Source organism: Enhydra lutris, unplaced genomic scaffold, assembly GCF_002288905.1.
Source record: "Enhydra lutris kenyoni isolate GAN:26980312 unplaced genomic scaffold, ASM228890v2 scaffoldscaffold28, whole genome shotgun sequence".
In the NCBI taxonomy this organism is placed as follows: domain Eukaryota; kingdom Metazoa; phylum Chordata; class Mammalia; order Carnivora; family Mustelidae; genus Enhydra; species Enhydra lutris.
Window position 1 is genome coordinate 11060737 of NW_019154112.1, and position 15602 is coordinate 11076338.

A 15602-nucleotide genomic window follows, 5' to 3' on the forward strand; every position below is an offset into this window, starting at 1 on the left:
AATCCACTGATGACTAAGGAAATCAGCTAATATTTCACAAATTATTTTACTGTCAATCAATGGCTTCTAATACAGGTTTTCCAAAATTAAAAAAAAAAAAAGCTAGCAGAACCTGTATTAAAGTCATAACTTCCATATGTCAACGTCTGTTTTCATATTACTCATAAGCTATTCCTTTGATAGGAAAAAAATCAGTAAAATTAATCTTAGTAAGTTAGATATCCTACCTATAAATTTTAAAAAAATGAAAAACTTTTTAAAGTTCTGAGTTTTGATACATTTTTCTAGTCTTTGCATATAGGAGTCTAAATGCATTAAGCTGCTATGTTTGCATTATGGCTAGCAAGAGCTACTTCAAGATGAGGCAAACAGCTTAAAGAATATTTCAAAGCAAAAACTTAAAAATTTTAGAATTGATTTCAAAATCATTTAGGATTTTCAAATGAGTTTAAAATTCTATTTTAATTTCTCTTTAAAGTTTATTTACACATATACAATTATACATAACTGTATAAAAGTGAATTATTGTCTCACATAAATTCTTTTTTTAATTTGGCTCCTGCTGGTAATCCAAGGTTACAGTGTAAAACATATCCTTCCATACTTTTCAAATATACATTTACATAGGGCACACATCAAAAATATTGCAAATTTGCTTCTAGACTATAATAAAGCTAATATTGCAATAAAATGAGTCAAATAAATGCTCTGGTTTCCCTAAACATCAGAAATGCATGTAAAAGTTATGTTTATACTACACTGTAGCCTATTAAATGTGCACTATGTCTAAAAAATGTACATAAATTTAAAAATATTTCATTGCTAAAAAAATACTACCACCATTTGAGTTTTTAGTGAGTTGTAATATTTTCACTGATGGCGGGTCTTATCTTGATGTTGATGACTGCTGACTGAGCAGGGGTGGAGGTAGCTATGGCAATTTCTTAAAATAAGACAATGAAGCTTGTCACATCCATGGACTCTTCCTTTCATGAAAGATTCCTCTGTAGCATGAGATGCTGTTTCATAGCATTTACCCACAGCAGAACTTCTTTAAAATTGGACTCAATCTTCTCAAAACTTGTCACTGCTTTATTAACTAAGTTTAGGTAATATTCTAAACCCTTTGTTGCCATTTCAACAATCAACACAGCATTTTTGCCAGCAGTAGATTGCATCTCAAGAAACTACTCTCTTCACTCATCCATAAGAAACAAGTGCTCCTCTGTTCAAGTTTGATCAAGAGATTGCAGCACTTTGGTCCCATCTTCAGGCTCCACTTCTAGGTCTAGTTCTCTTGCTATTTCCACCACATCTGCAGTCACTTCCTCCACAGAAGTCCTGAACTCCTCTCCTCAAAGGCATCCATGTGGGTTGGAATCAACTTCTTCCAAACTCCTTTTAATGGTCATATTTTGACCTCTTCCCATGAATCACACATGTTCTTCACAGCATCAAAATGGTGCCTCCTTTCCAGAAGGTTTTCAATTTACTTTGTCTGAATCCATCAGAGGAACCATTACCTATGGCAGCTGCAGCCTTACAAAATGTATTCCTTAAATAAGACTTGAAAGTTGAATGACCTTGATCCATGGGCTGCAGAATGGATGCTGTGTTAAGCAGGCATGAAAACAACATTAATCTCACTGAACATCTCCATCAGAGCTCTTGGGGGACCAGGTGCACCGTCAATGAGCAGTCATATTTTGAAAGGAATCTTTCTTCCTGAGCCGTAGGTCTCATCAGTGGGCTTAAAATACTAAGTAAACCATGTTGTGGGCAGATGTGCTGTCATCCAGGCTTTGTTTGTTCTACTTACGGAGCACAGACAGAGTAGATTTAGCGTAATTCTTAAGTGTCCCAGGATTTAGGAAATGGCAAATGAACACTGGCTTCAACTTAAAGTCACCAGCTGCATTAGCCCCTAATAGGAGAGTTAGCCTGTTCTTCGAAGCTTCAAAGCCAGGCACTGACTTCTCCTCTCTAGCTATGAAAGTCCTAGAAGGCATCATTTTCCAGTAGAAGGCTATTTTGTCTACACTGAGAATCCATTGTTCAGTGTAGCCGCCCTCATTTCTTATCTCAGCTAGATCTTCTGGAGAACTTGCTGCAGCTTCTCCATCAGCACGTGCTCGTCACCCTGCGCACTTTGATGTTATTGATACAGTTTCTTTACTTAAGCCTCATGGACCAATCTTAGTAGCTTTCAACTTTTCTTCTTTAGCTTCCTCACTTCTCTTGGCCTTCATAAAACTGAAGAGTTAGAGCCTTGCTTAGGATTATGTTTTGTCTCAAGGGAATATTGAGGCTGGTTTGATTTTTTTTTAAGTTTGTATTTAAATTCCAGTTAGTTAACATGCAGTATAAGATTAGTTTCAGGTATACAATATAGTGATTCAATATTTCCATGCATCACCCAGGCTCATCACAAGTGTACTCCTTAGTCCCCATCACCTATTTTACCCATTTTCCCACCCACCTTCCCTCTGGTAACTATTAGTTTGTTCTCTACACTTAAGAGTCTATTTCTTGGTTTGTCTCTCTCTCTTTTTTCCTATGCTCATCTGTTCTGTTTCTTAAATTCCACATGAGTGAAATTGCTACTAAAACTGCCTCCATGGGGATCTGGGTGGCTCAGCAGGTTAAAGCCTCTGCCTTCGGCTCAGATCATGATCCCAGGGTCCTGGAATCGAGCCCCGCATCAGGCTCTCTGCTCAGCGATGAGCCTGCTTCCCTTCCTCTCTCTGCCTGTCTCTCTGCCTACTTGTGATCTCTGCCTGTCAAATAAATAAATAAAATCTTTTAAAAAATAAATAAAACCGCCTCCATAATAGCAGTAAGGCTGTTTTGCTTTCTCATCATTCATGTGTTCATTGGAACAGCACTTTAAATTTCCTTCAAGAACTTTTCCTTTGCATTTACATCTTGGTTAAGTGGTTGGTGAAAGAGGCCTAGCTTCTGGCCTATCATAGCTTTCAAGGCATCATCCTTGCCTAAGCTTAATCCTTTCTAGCTTTTGACTTAAAATGAGAGATGTGGAACTCTTCCTTTCACTTACACACTTCAAGGCCACTGTACGGTTATTAATTGGCCTAATTTCAATATTGTTGTGTTTCACGGAATAGGGAGACTCAAGAAGAGGGAGAGAGATGAGGGAAAAGCTGGTCAGTGAAGCAGTCAGAACACTTATTTATTAATCAGTTCACCATCTTATGTGGATGTGGTTCTTGGTGCCCCCAAAACAATTACAACAGTAACAACAAAAATCACTGAGCACAGATCACTGTAACAAATATAATAATAATGAAAACATTTGAAAGATTGTGAGAATTACCAAAACATAACACACAGACATGGAGTAAGAAAATGCTGTTCGAAAAGTATTGCCAACAGACTTGTTTGATGCACGGTTCCACAAAATTTCAATTTGTAAAAAATGAAGTGGCTGTGAAGTACAATAAAATGAAGTATAGAGGTTTGGAGTCACTTTTTTACAAAGACATGATTGTGTTTTACACGTTTCTGCAATTTGCTTTTTTCTCTCAGCAATTCTACATAGAAATCTGGTATGCAGCCCTAAAGTTTTTTTTTTTTCTAATAGCTGCATAATATTCCTTGGTATGAATGCCTTATGATTTCCTCCATATTCTCATCTTTGTCAATTGGTAGGCACTTATTTTCAGTGTTTTGTCACTAATAATACTATAATAAACATGCTTATACATAAATCTTTACATACTAGTACTCATATTTCTATGATACAGGTTAACAAAAGTGAGGATGCTAGGTCAAATGGTAAATGTAGACTAAATCTATTTTCTAAACCACCCATCCGTTCATTTATTCATTTACTCAACAGATATTTATAACACGGCTCAGAAAATGCCATTATAATAGTAGGTGTTAAGGCTAATATCTCAATGAGATATTATTTAATTAACTCCACTGTGGTTTGAATCAGGTCTTTTCCCACCCAACCAAAAACTGGGACCTTCTTTATATAGGACTTATATAAGCAGCACCCTGTACAGTTAACTTAGAATTTTAGAATACTCAAATGTAAACTGATAGGCTGGCAATACAATAGTTTAAACAAGAAGTATGTTTTTATTGCTAAAAGGACACTAAAACATGTCAGAAATGATCAAAATTTCATACTATGACTTCTTTAATTTTATATTCATTTTATAAGAATATAAAAATGTATTCTAAAATAATGATCATAAATACATCTTTAAACTTTCTTTTTTCTTTCCTGATAATATGATCAGTTTTTCCATTAAAAGTTTTAGTGAAAATTGGCCTAACTTAAATTTTTCTGAACTAGTTCTCATCTCAGAAGTATTAAGAAAGATTTTTTTCTCCTTATTTTCATACTTCTGAAAACCAAGAAACAAACACTATGACCTAATTTTTTATTTCTACAGCTTTTCATAATTTTTAAAAAAAACTGCAATGCGTCTATGCAACACAAAATAAAAACCTTCAATATACTTATGAAGGGACAGTAAGTTAAGTATTATTGCTATATAAGAATGAAAGTCTAAAATATACAGGGAAATATATAAATAAAATAATGAGATCAGAATATTTCCCTGAAAACAGTAATATCTGAATAGTGGTGATTTGATACTATTTTCCTTTTTTGGATACTATTTTGTTTGTTAAGTTTAGAACAATAAAAAAAAATCCAAATTGACATAAAAAGCAAAACTAGATACTGAAGTGGTTTCTTTATTTCTTTAATATCATTAAACCAACAAATTCTGGCAATAAACATGGTTTCCTAAAAGTGCTCTTTGTAGGAACTGTAAAAAGAATGGAAAAAAGCCATGGTTTGTATTTACCATTTCAAGTTTTAATTACGAACTGCAATATTATAAATTAAGAAATTAACCAAAGTTATCTACAAATAAACTGATCCTAGAAGTTCTAAACTAATAGTGGTAGAAACATTCTATATTAATAAATACATATTTATGAAATTTGACACTAATTTAAAGCAAAGTTTCATACTAATAAAAAGGGATTACTTACTTAACCTATTTTAAACGTACCTAGACAGGTGTCTTTCTGGGTTCGTGGCTGTTTTCTTCTGAGAAGGCGTTCATAAAGGACCTGCATGTTGGCCTTGGCTAGTTATAAGGATTGCACACATCACTAATTACTAATACTCCTTTTACAACAAAGTTTACTAGAATTTTCCAACTTCTTATTAGTTGACTTAGTATTGATCTGAGAGCGCAGTTAGAACACTAAAGCAGAGTATTTCAGTTAATTAGCTTATTAGAATTGCAAATGATGTACATTCAAGTTTATATTGCTTTGTTCTTTGTTTCTATTTAAACGTATGTACCATTCAATATTTCATAATCCAATTTTTTTTTTGTTTTAATTTCTTGAACTCAGAATTTCAGAGCTGGCAGGGATCTCAGAGATGAGCTAGATCAACCCCTGCTTTTACAAGTGTAGATACTAGGGCCTAGAAAGATTACGTGATTTGCCAAAGCCTAGATTCCAGAACTTCCTAGATTCCAGACTTCCATTTCCAGTAAGAGCTCCTTGTACCAAACTAGTATTTAACTACATGTCATCAAAAAAAAAAAAAAAAAAAAAAAAAAAATGTACATCATTCAACTAGGAGAAAAGAAAATGGCAAAAGCAGAAAGGAATTTAAGGCATTATTTTAAAAGAGGGAATAGAATTTAGATACATATTTTAAAGCACGATATAGTTTAAGACTTTTAAGTATATAGTTAATTGAAAACTCAAGAAAAATATCAAATAGTATAAAGAAATACAATAAACATCCTCTACTCAAGAATTATTTTAGGGGTACCTGCCTAGTGCAGTTGGTTAATTGTCCGACACTTGGTTTTGGCTCAGGTCATGATCTCAGGGTCATGACATCGAGCCCTGTGTCAGGCTCCATGTTCGGCATGGACCCTGCCTGAGACTCTGTATCCCTCTCCCATTGTCCCTGTCCCCTGCTCTCTCTAAAATAAACAAATTTTTCTTAAAAAAAAAAAAGAAAACCAAAACTACTTTATATCCACTTATTAAAACTGGTGAATATAATGATATTTAGTCAACAGTGTTTTATGGAAGTATTATCTAGTACTTGAATTTAATTTTGCTAGGATAAAAATAAATAATGTTAATAATTCAGAATATGTAATTGTTTTAAATAGTTAAAAGAATTTTTAGATATTCCCTAGAAGATACATTCAAGATAAATTAAAATTTATAATAAACAGAAAATATAAATATGAAAATTTTAAGAATAACATAAAATGCTACCAATAAATATTTATTGAAGATGAGTCTTGATTTTAAAAATCCCTAGGAAACTGTAATCATCTTTGTTTTGATGTCTATATAATCTTTTCAAGTAACAACAAAAACTGTATTGTGCCATTTCATTAATTCATTTATTCAACAAATGTATTTTGAGTAGGTAGGATGTGTGAGATACTAATAACTTTATTTATCACTATTATTTGCTTATTTAAGACTAGAGTCTAGGTTTGCTTTAGAATTTGGTTTCTGATATTTTATCAAATAATCTGGAATAAAGTTTATATTCATTTAGTAACTAACTCCTGAAATTAAATATAAGGAAGGGCTTTTAATTATGATATTTTCTATATTATATTACATGTGTAAGGTCAAACGAATTCATATAACATAAAATCCATCCTTACCGTGAGAAAATTTAAAACCTGATAAATGAATTATCATGCTGACTTAGATTAATAAACTAGCAATTGTGCTAATACTGTGTATTTGAAATAAATCTGTGCTTTGAAGAGATGCTCATTTTAATTACTAATTATATATTTTACCAGCAAACATCTTTTTAAAGAAAATTTTTTCTAGGTTAAAATGTGATTCATGTGTTTTTTATTCTCAAGTATTACATGTTAAGTCTATTTGAATATTATATGCAAATAGATGTCTTCCTTATGCAGGCATTTATGGGTCCACCTCATATATGACTCTCTATATTAAAAACTCAGGAAGTCCCATCTCTCTGGGTGAGTTTCTCCTTTCATCCCCATGCTGGACTGATCACTTATTAAAGGAAGAGGAGAAGTCAAAGCTCTTTAAAGAGAGAGACCTATTTTTTCCTCAGCATCTAGCTCAAGACCTGACAAAGTAGATGCCCATAAAAATCCCAAGGAACTCACACATTAAGAAGTCTCACTCCCAGAGCTACTTTACATCCTCTGCCTTTTGGATGTCCTTATCTTTCCTCCTAGTCACACACATCTGGTTCCCTTTGACCACCCTATCTTTCAAATGAAATCCACTTCATATATACAGTCCCAAAACTAGTGACAGAAATGGCCAAACATGCATTCTAAACTACAAGATAATGCCTCTATGAATTCTACTGCATCATTCAACATCTAAACAATGAACAAATTCTCTTATAGAAATACCATCATACACTAGCTTCTGAGTTCCATACCACTTTTTTTATAATTCCATTTTTCAAGTACAATGTACTGTCTGTCCTTCATTAATATTGTGGTTTAATAGTTTGGTAGTTTGTCATTAACCAAAATTTATAAATGTGATTCTAAGAAGATGTGTTGGAGTTCCCAAAAAACAAATTAAAAAATATATGGAGCATAATTTTTCCATTAGTTGAGGATAATGATAGCCTAAATTAGTTCTATGTTACAAACATTTCTTTCATTTTCTAAGGGATTTTCCCAAGGGAAATAGATTTTCCTAAGGGAAACAGAAGAATTCTAAGTATACAAAATAGCAAGGAAGAAGAGTATTTCAGAGAACAGTAATCAAAAGGATTCCACCATTTTTGTCTTGGGTAAGAATATATGAGTAAAAAAAAATTTTTTTTCCTATTGCTTGTACCTCTGTATAAACATTGGGATACTTGGATTAAGTATTCCAAATGGTCAACTGAACGATATCTGTTAATCAAATCCATTGGAGTAGCTGCTGATAGGCAGTGACACAATATCCAGCATTTTCTCACAGCTGAATTTAAGTGAGCTACAAATCATTACATGTTCTTACAATTCTTTTGTATCCCTAAATAGGCAATTATAAAAATAGGCTAATTACTCTCAAGCCCAATAATTATTTTCAGTAACAGTGACTATTTTTAAGAGTGCATCAATATTGTTAAGACTGAGATCCTTGAGAAACAAAGAAATAAACAAAGAACACTGATTAATTCAAGTAAAATTTAAAAGTAATTCTTGATTTATGCACGTATATATTGATAAAATTAATTTATTCTGAAGAGATAATTAAAATGTGCTTATTATAAGCTAATACCTGATGTTTGAAAAGAAAAGCTTTTTAAACTATCATAAAAGGTCTGAATAAAAACTTATTTTTGCTAGTCCCCAAAATTTATCTTTTGCACAATACGTGTTGCAATCTACAAATGGTATATACAAAATCAAGGTAATATGATTTTCTATTGCGTACTATAACATATATGCAGATATTACTGTTGGACTAAAACCAAGGCTGATTTTTTTAGAGATCTAAATAAATTTCAAAATGTTAAAATTGAGTAATGTTATTATTCTCTGATTTGAAATAAAAGAACTAAGATCTGAGATCACTTAAAGCCAAATGTATATAAAAATGTTTCAAGTACCTACAATCTGCTTAGACTGTTAATTATTTAGAAGCACAGATTTAGTTTATTTTCCCAAAATTCTGTAGGTAATTACGTTTGCTTTCTAGTATGTTTTCTGATTTTAATAGGAGTAGAATATTGACATATATTTCTTAAAAAGCTATCGAAAGACTCACTTCAAACTTAACACCAAGAAGTTATTTCTCAATATAATAAAAAAATTTTTTTTCAATTGCAGAAAGTAATTATCAAGAGTCAAAAAAGATGGAATTGAGAGAGAAGTAAAACTGAAGCATACAAACATTATAGTTTTAGTACAGAAAAACTATGGCAAAGCAGCTAACTAATAACTAGCAAAATGAGAATGAAGAGAAGAATTGAACTATATGTTAGGTCTGGCTACTTTTAACATACCCAGTTCTAGTTTCTGACAAGAGGGAATCTCTTCTGTTACTGTAATGAAGTAGCTGTGCAATCCTTTGAAGGCTAGCAGCAAAGTGGCACAAAGTGTATAATGAAAATGATAGGCATGATGTAGAAAGGAGTCTGCAATGATGAAGCTGCAACCCTAAACAAAGAACAGATTTGGGATATAGAGTGTTAGTTACCAAAAATCTAAATACATTACATTTGAAACTTAGAAAATTAAAGGAAAAAATCCTAAGCGTTTATTAGTTAGTTATTCGAAAACACACACAAAAAAATCAGCAATATTGTAGGGAGTTGCTCTTATTCATACAAGTTATTTAAAAACATAAAATGTGACTCTAAAAATTTCAATTACAGTGGGTTTTTAAAGCAAGCAGATTAAATTATGGTTTTTGAAAATCTGAGATTCAAATTCCATTTGCACTGAGGGACAGATACTCTGCTTTTACAGCATAAGCCCCTTTCCTTCCAAGGGAATAGCAATTGTACTTGTAATACTGCAAGCTGGGTCTCAATTCTGGCAGCTGATCTTTACGAGCTCCTTTGAGTGATTTACCAGTTCTGTTAAGAGAGCAAGAAGTGATAGTAACAAGTTTAAAAAGGCACTAGCTGTCAAAGATCTCTACCCATTAAATCTGGTAAATCTTTATAAGGTTAATTTTTGCAATAAATAATTTGTTAAGATCATATCTAACTTGATCTGTAAGTTGTTGAGCTCAAACAATTAATAAATAAACATCACATTCACAGATGAAACAATTAAAAAACACTTCACTTAAAATAAGAAGGAAAAAAGGGAGTATAAATGTATTAGTTCTTACATCTGGCGATAACTGTTTTGTGTAGTTAATACCAAAGACCACACTTTCAAGAGTAGGAATCACAGAATCTTTGTTTTGTGCTGGTGCATTTCTATTTAACCAAGTAGTCTTCACAGGGCGAGGAAAGCTGGAGGAATAAGTATTACACATTATTACTGCCATAACAGTCTATTTAAATGTTAAATGTTTACAAAAGAAAATCTTATAAGAATAAAGAGCAGGGTTTTGCAAGGTTATAATTTCTAAAGTATTCTTAAATTTTTCCTTTAAATAACTGGAATAATTATGAAAAGACAATGAATATATAAAAAACTAAGACTAGATGCCTGAGATAACTTCTCCATAATCAGGCTTCAGGAAGTCTTAAAGAATTCTAAAGATAAAACTGTGGGATCCACAGTAGCTAAATGACAAATGAGAATCAAGCTTTAATTTGGAAATACTGGACTGTCAGAACTGGTACCGAGTTTAAAAACCTAAAAATCATATATGGATTCTACTTACAGAAATAAAGAGCTTCCCACATAAATGTAGTAAAAGAGAAATTACTAAATCTACTTGTTCTCTATTTCTCAAAAAGAAGATATTTCCTTTCCCTTTACTACAAGTCTACGAACGCCATTAAGACAATCTTCAAGTAGTTCAAGGTACTGTCTCAATCCATATTATACGAACTACTGCTGTTAGTATTAACATTACATTTAATATACTATAAATTCTATACAATAAGCATATTCTGCTTGAATGTTTAAAATCATATACAATTTTGAGATAAAGTATTGGCTAATTGTAAGTAGGCCAAAGCATTTGGACAATTTGGCAGTTCGGCAAAAGGGAAAAGACAGAAAAGTGAATCAACTTTGCCATAAGCAGAAAGCAGTCTTCATTTGCAAAATCAATTTGCTTTGCAAATATTAAATATACATATCCCAGCAAAGAAGGGAGGTGCAAGTCAATGGTAAATTACACTTACTACAATGAGTTTTTCAGAATTGAGTCATAAAAGTTATACTTTAAAAAGCTCAAATATAAAAATAGGTTATGTAAAAAAACAAAGAAAGAAATCTTCTGTGGGGTTCCACTTATAAATAATTGATTTAAGGTCTGTAGTTGGGTTAATCATAGAAATTGTTTTAACAAAAATAACACTTAAAAAGATGAGATTGTAAAATATTGTTTCATTTTGTTTAGAGGGGAAAAAAGCCCATCTGTAATGAAACTTCAGAAAAAACTTTGTCAAAGTATAGTGAGGAATGTTACCCTTAACATGACCCCTCTACCAGCATGCACCAGCATAAAGCTCTTCTTTACCCTTTCCTTGCTTCCCTTCTCCAACCTCTCATTTACAGGCAAGGAAAAAGGCAGGGAGAGATGCTGCTTCTTTCATGGCGGGGCTCTAGCCACAAGAGAGGGGATACGAAGGCCCATGGCAGCTGGGTAAGGCACAGCAACCTCAGCTGCAGCACCTCAGTGTCTTTCCCATTCACTAACCAGAGCCAACAGTTAATCCTCTTGGCTTCTAATTCTGAGCCAAAAATGTCTTCTTCCAGTAGACAGTCTCTAAGAGATGAGCTGCCTCTTTCTCCTACTAGTCTGCGGCAAAAACTGCTGCATTGCAAGAGGAAGCACACATTTAACTCACTAGGATTAGTGATGTAAATATCACTAACTCTAGTCTGGGCCTTAGCCAGCAACATGAATAACTGAGCTAACCTATATGAATTGTTTGTACATTTCTCAGAAGAGAAACTAAGCATTATACAGAAAGAAAACAAACAGTTATAAAGAAAAAGGAACGGTTCAATTATTTCAGTTAGGATTCTTTTTTTTTTTTTTTAAGATTTTATTTATTTATTTGACAGAGAGAGAGAGAGAGATCACAAGTAGGCAGAGAGAGGAGGAAGCAGGCTCCCTGCTGAGCAGAGAGCCCGATGCGGGCCTCGATCCCAGGACCCTGAGATCATGACCTGAACGGAAGGCAGAGGCTTTAACCCACTGAGCCACCCAGGCGCCCTCAGTTAGGATTCTTACTGAAACTACAACAGGAGATTCAGAAAACTAAAGAAATGTATTTTATCAATAAACTTTAAGCATTAAAAACCTAACATGTAATTTTTAAAAAAGTAATATTGTATACTACTTATTTGAAAGTTTAATTTCAAAAAGTCACTTTCTTATTAAAGAAGTTTCATTCAGCTATCATGTTATTACATATTAATTTATTCAATCAACATCTAAAATTTTTTAAAGTTTATAATAAAATTATATAACAGGAACACTGTCCTATACAAAAGTTATAGCAACCAAGAGAACAAGCTCTCGAAGGTTTAAGAGGTAAGACAAAGAGAGCACAACAACCAGTTACAGATCTAACTATAGAGTAAGGAAAGCAAAGCAAGTCATTAGGGGAAAGGGGAAGACTTCCTCCTGGCCCTGTGATCTCAAGGCAACCACGGGACAACACAATGGAAGAGGTAAAAGAATGTAAGGATACGCACCATGGGAAGCTGTTACTTGTGGACATTATGTTAATTTGTATTGGTCTTCTATATATTCTCAGAGTAATTATACAGAATTACCTACTTAGTTTTTCTGATGAATCAGTCTAACATTATAACCCTGAAGTATCAGTTGTTGGAATCCAAATTGACAAGAACTGTAGACAGTTCAGAAATCAAATTAATTTGGAGTCTTTTCATATAAGTTACTGATTTTGAAAGTGTCCATCTGTTGCCCATACCACAAAAGGATGATGTTGTATTGTAAAAAACTGAAGAGCTTGAAACGTATTCTTATACAATGAAAAACAATCCATTTCCCTATGGAAGTGGGCAGAAAAATAACTATATGAATGTATTTATTATAATCTAGAATATTAGGTTCCTTTAAGCTCAAATGGTACACGTTATACTTTAAAAACTTTATTAGTAAAGAGCCACAAAATTGATTAATGACTTAGAAAACAAGAATTATTGTATAGCACAGATTTAAGAAAATTTTGTGATCCAGATGAGACAAAGAAACAGAAAAAATGAATATACTTTTTCAGACTATGAACACTGTACAGCATTGCTTAAAAACACAGGTACAGACTAAACAATGCTGTATGTATACTTCCACACTGCACTATTTTTCTTGGTCAGTTTATTTGACAAAGATTGTTCTATATTTCTGTATTAAAAGAGTTACCAATCTAATGTTCCCATGCTCTAAAATGTTATTTTATTACTCTAGCATAAAACGGAAGCATTTATTTAATAATTATAAATATAGAAATTCCTTATTACTTCAATTATCTTTATCAAAGTATACGTTTACACTATAAAATAAGAGATATTACATTAATAAGAACCAGAGTATTGGTTAAATTTACCTTATTAGTGGCTGGTGCAGTGCAACCAATGATGCATGGACTGTGACGGACACCACAGAAAGGTGGAAGTAATCAAACATAACATTAACGTGATGATGAAGGCCTCTATGGAGGCTAAAGTGCAGCTTCAATGTTCGGCTACTTATTAGTTGCAAGGTGTTCAGATCGTCTGCCCTAGAAAAAGCAACACAATCTGCATGTAAGTATGGCGTATTTAGTAAAGGCTAATATTTTGTAGAGTAGTTTAAATTATCAAAACACTTAGTTGCTTAGTTTTTTAAAACTTAAAATGCGAATAATTTTTAAAGCAGTACATTTGCATTAGACAAAAATTTGAAATCTAGTAATAAGAAAATCATCAGATTTTACCTTTAGTTTTCTACTAGTCCATGATATGGACTGTTTTTTCACTAATGCCCCTATAAAATGCATCTTTTTTGATTAGGAATTACTTCTGTCTTTCACTAAATTTTATTCCATAGGGAATACTGTTCATTCTAAGGCTATAGTATAACATAGGTCAAATCCTATAGTAATAAATCCCAAAAAGATAGTTAAAATTATTTTTCATTGTATAAAATTTTGTTTTTAAGTGATGCTTGAACGTAAGCAAGCAATTGGTAGATATTTGATTGCAGATATTTAGTCTGTTATTAGATTTATACACATAAAAAATTAAAATAATTGTTATGAGAATGATTTCCAAAGTGTGTTTGTGTGCATGTATATATGTATTTTAACCCATATATATAATATAAGTACCCATAGTTAAGAAACTACTTACTCATTTCAGCTTACTTCATTTACAAAATTTTGATTTGGTTTAAAATTTAATCCCTTGAGGAATTCTTTGTAATCAACAAGTTTTACAGAGGAGCAGTGCTATCACATAAAAAAATTCTTATTCCTCCATGATAGTAAAGAGGATATCTCAAGTAGACCTTTCAAAAGGTAACTTATTAGTCATTTATCCTACAAGTGTTGCCTAAATTTATATATAGTTTTCAAGAAGTACTTCTATAAGTACGTTTAAAATGAGGAAAAAAACCCTACAAAAAATAAAATTGTTAAACAAATCTCTGATTCTTATTTTAAATGAACACAAGCACACTGTGTCCCTAAAATATATGAATGCATGTTCAGATATGTGAGCAAGTTCAGAGTAGCCAGTCCTAAAATTTCCTCAAGGGCTCTAGGAATTAACAAACTACAAACAACTGTAAGGTATAAGGTCATCAGTCTTGAAAACTCTCTAAGTATTAAGAGTCCTACCTAAAGATGGCATCACTTATGCCATAAGAAAGATGGTCAGTGATACAGTGAAAGAGAGTTCTGTTATATTTAAACATCTCATAGTAGTGGTATTATACCAACAGTGGAGTTTCTAGAGTCTAGGAAATTATTTATTTCTTCAGCTTGTCTGATGTGCTACCTGGGGCTCATGGAATTGACATGAGTACAAAAGAGTAGCCCTAACTACTCTCATGAGACTCCATGATTAGACAGAAGTAGTTCAAATAAACAAGAAAGGGAGAGGCTAAATTCTAACTAGAAAATGGAGAATAGGTAGCAGTTATGAGAAACTAAAGATTTTTTTTTTTAAAGATTTTATTTATTTATTTGACAGACAGAGATCACAACCAGGCAGAGACACAGGCAGATAGAGAGGAGGAAGCAGGCTCCCTGCTGAGCAGAGAGCCCGATGCGGGCCTCGATCCCAGGACCCTGAGTGAAGGCAGAAGCTTTAACCCACTGAACCACCAAGGCGCCCCGAAACTAAAGATTTTTAATTGTTTGAATAGCCTACTTACGAATAATCTCCATCTGTGAAGTGTAGATCCAAGGATAACAAAAAATTCATTTCTTCAAGGGTTTCTTCAATCTGAAGAGAAATTACAGTATAAGGTTTTCTGAATACTTAAAGTTAGAAATATGCCTGGAGGCTCTACAAAAAATACTTATCTAAATATATATGAAGAGATGTTTACCTTTTTTTCATCCAACAACATTTTAACTTTGAAGATCATGACATCATTTAAAACAACCTCCTCATTTTTATATAGAATTTGAAATGTTTTACTGCAAATCAGAGAATCATGAACTGAAGCTGGAAAGGCTAAAGTCATACCTAAAACAAATAAGATATGTAACTGACAGGTAAAAAGGAAAAATATAATAGAAGTAAATTAATACTTTTAAATACCTTAAGTTTGATTATATTACTCCAGTGCTGTTATCATTTTCTATAGCAGTATTAGAACATTTCTGAAAGTTTAACAATTTCTATATAAAAAAGAAGTACATGATAACCACTATAAAACTGTTGTGTAATTTATTTTAATCTGAAAATGTA

At 32.5% G+C, this 15602-nt stretch overlaps 1 protein-coding gene across 5 annotated transcripts in view; it reads right to left on the reverse strand.

Moving 5' to 3' along the window:
- Positions 1-15602, reverse strand: part of LOC111152241 (family with sequence similarity 135 member A) — a 109155-nt gene that overhangs the window by 65937 nt on the left and 27616 nt on the right. For 3 of the 5 annotated variants that reach the window (XM_022510678.1, XM_022510676.1, XM_022510680.1), the window contains exons 3-7: positions 15238-15377; positions 15061-15131; positions 13250-13423; positions 9877-10003; positions 9041-9194 (exon numbers count right to left, since the gene is read on the reverse strand). In XM_022510678.1, the coding sequence (XP_022366386.1) occupies positions 9041-9194; positions 9877-10003; positions 13250-13423; positions 15061-15131; positions 15238-15377 (666 nt within the window). Of the gene's footprint in view, positions 1-5057; positions 5136-9040; positions 9195-9876; positions 10004-11367; positions 11485-13249; positions 13424-15060; positions 15132-15237; positions 15378-15602 lie in introns of all 5 variants that reach the window. The other 2 variants (XM_022510675.1, XM_022510679.1) reach the window with 2 other exon arrangements.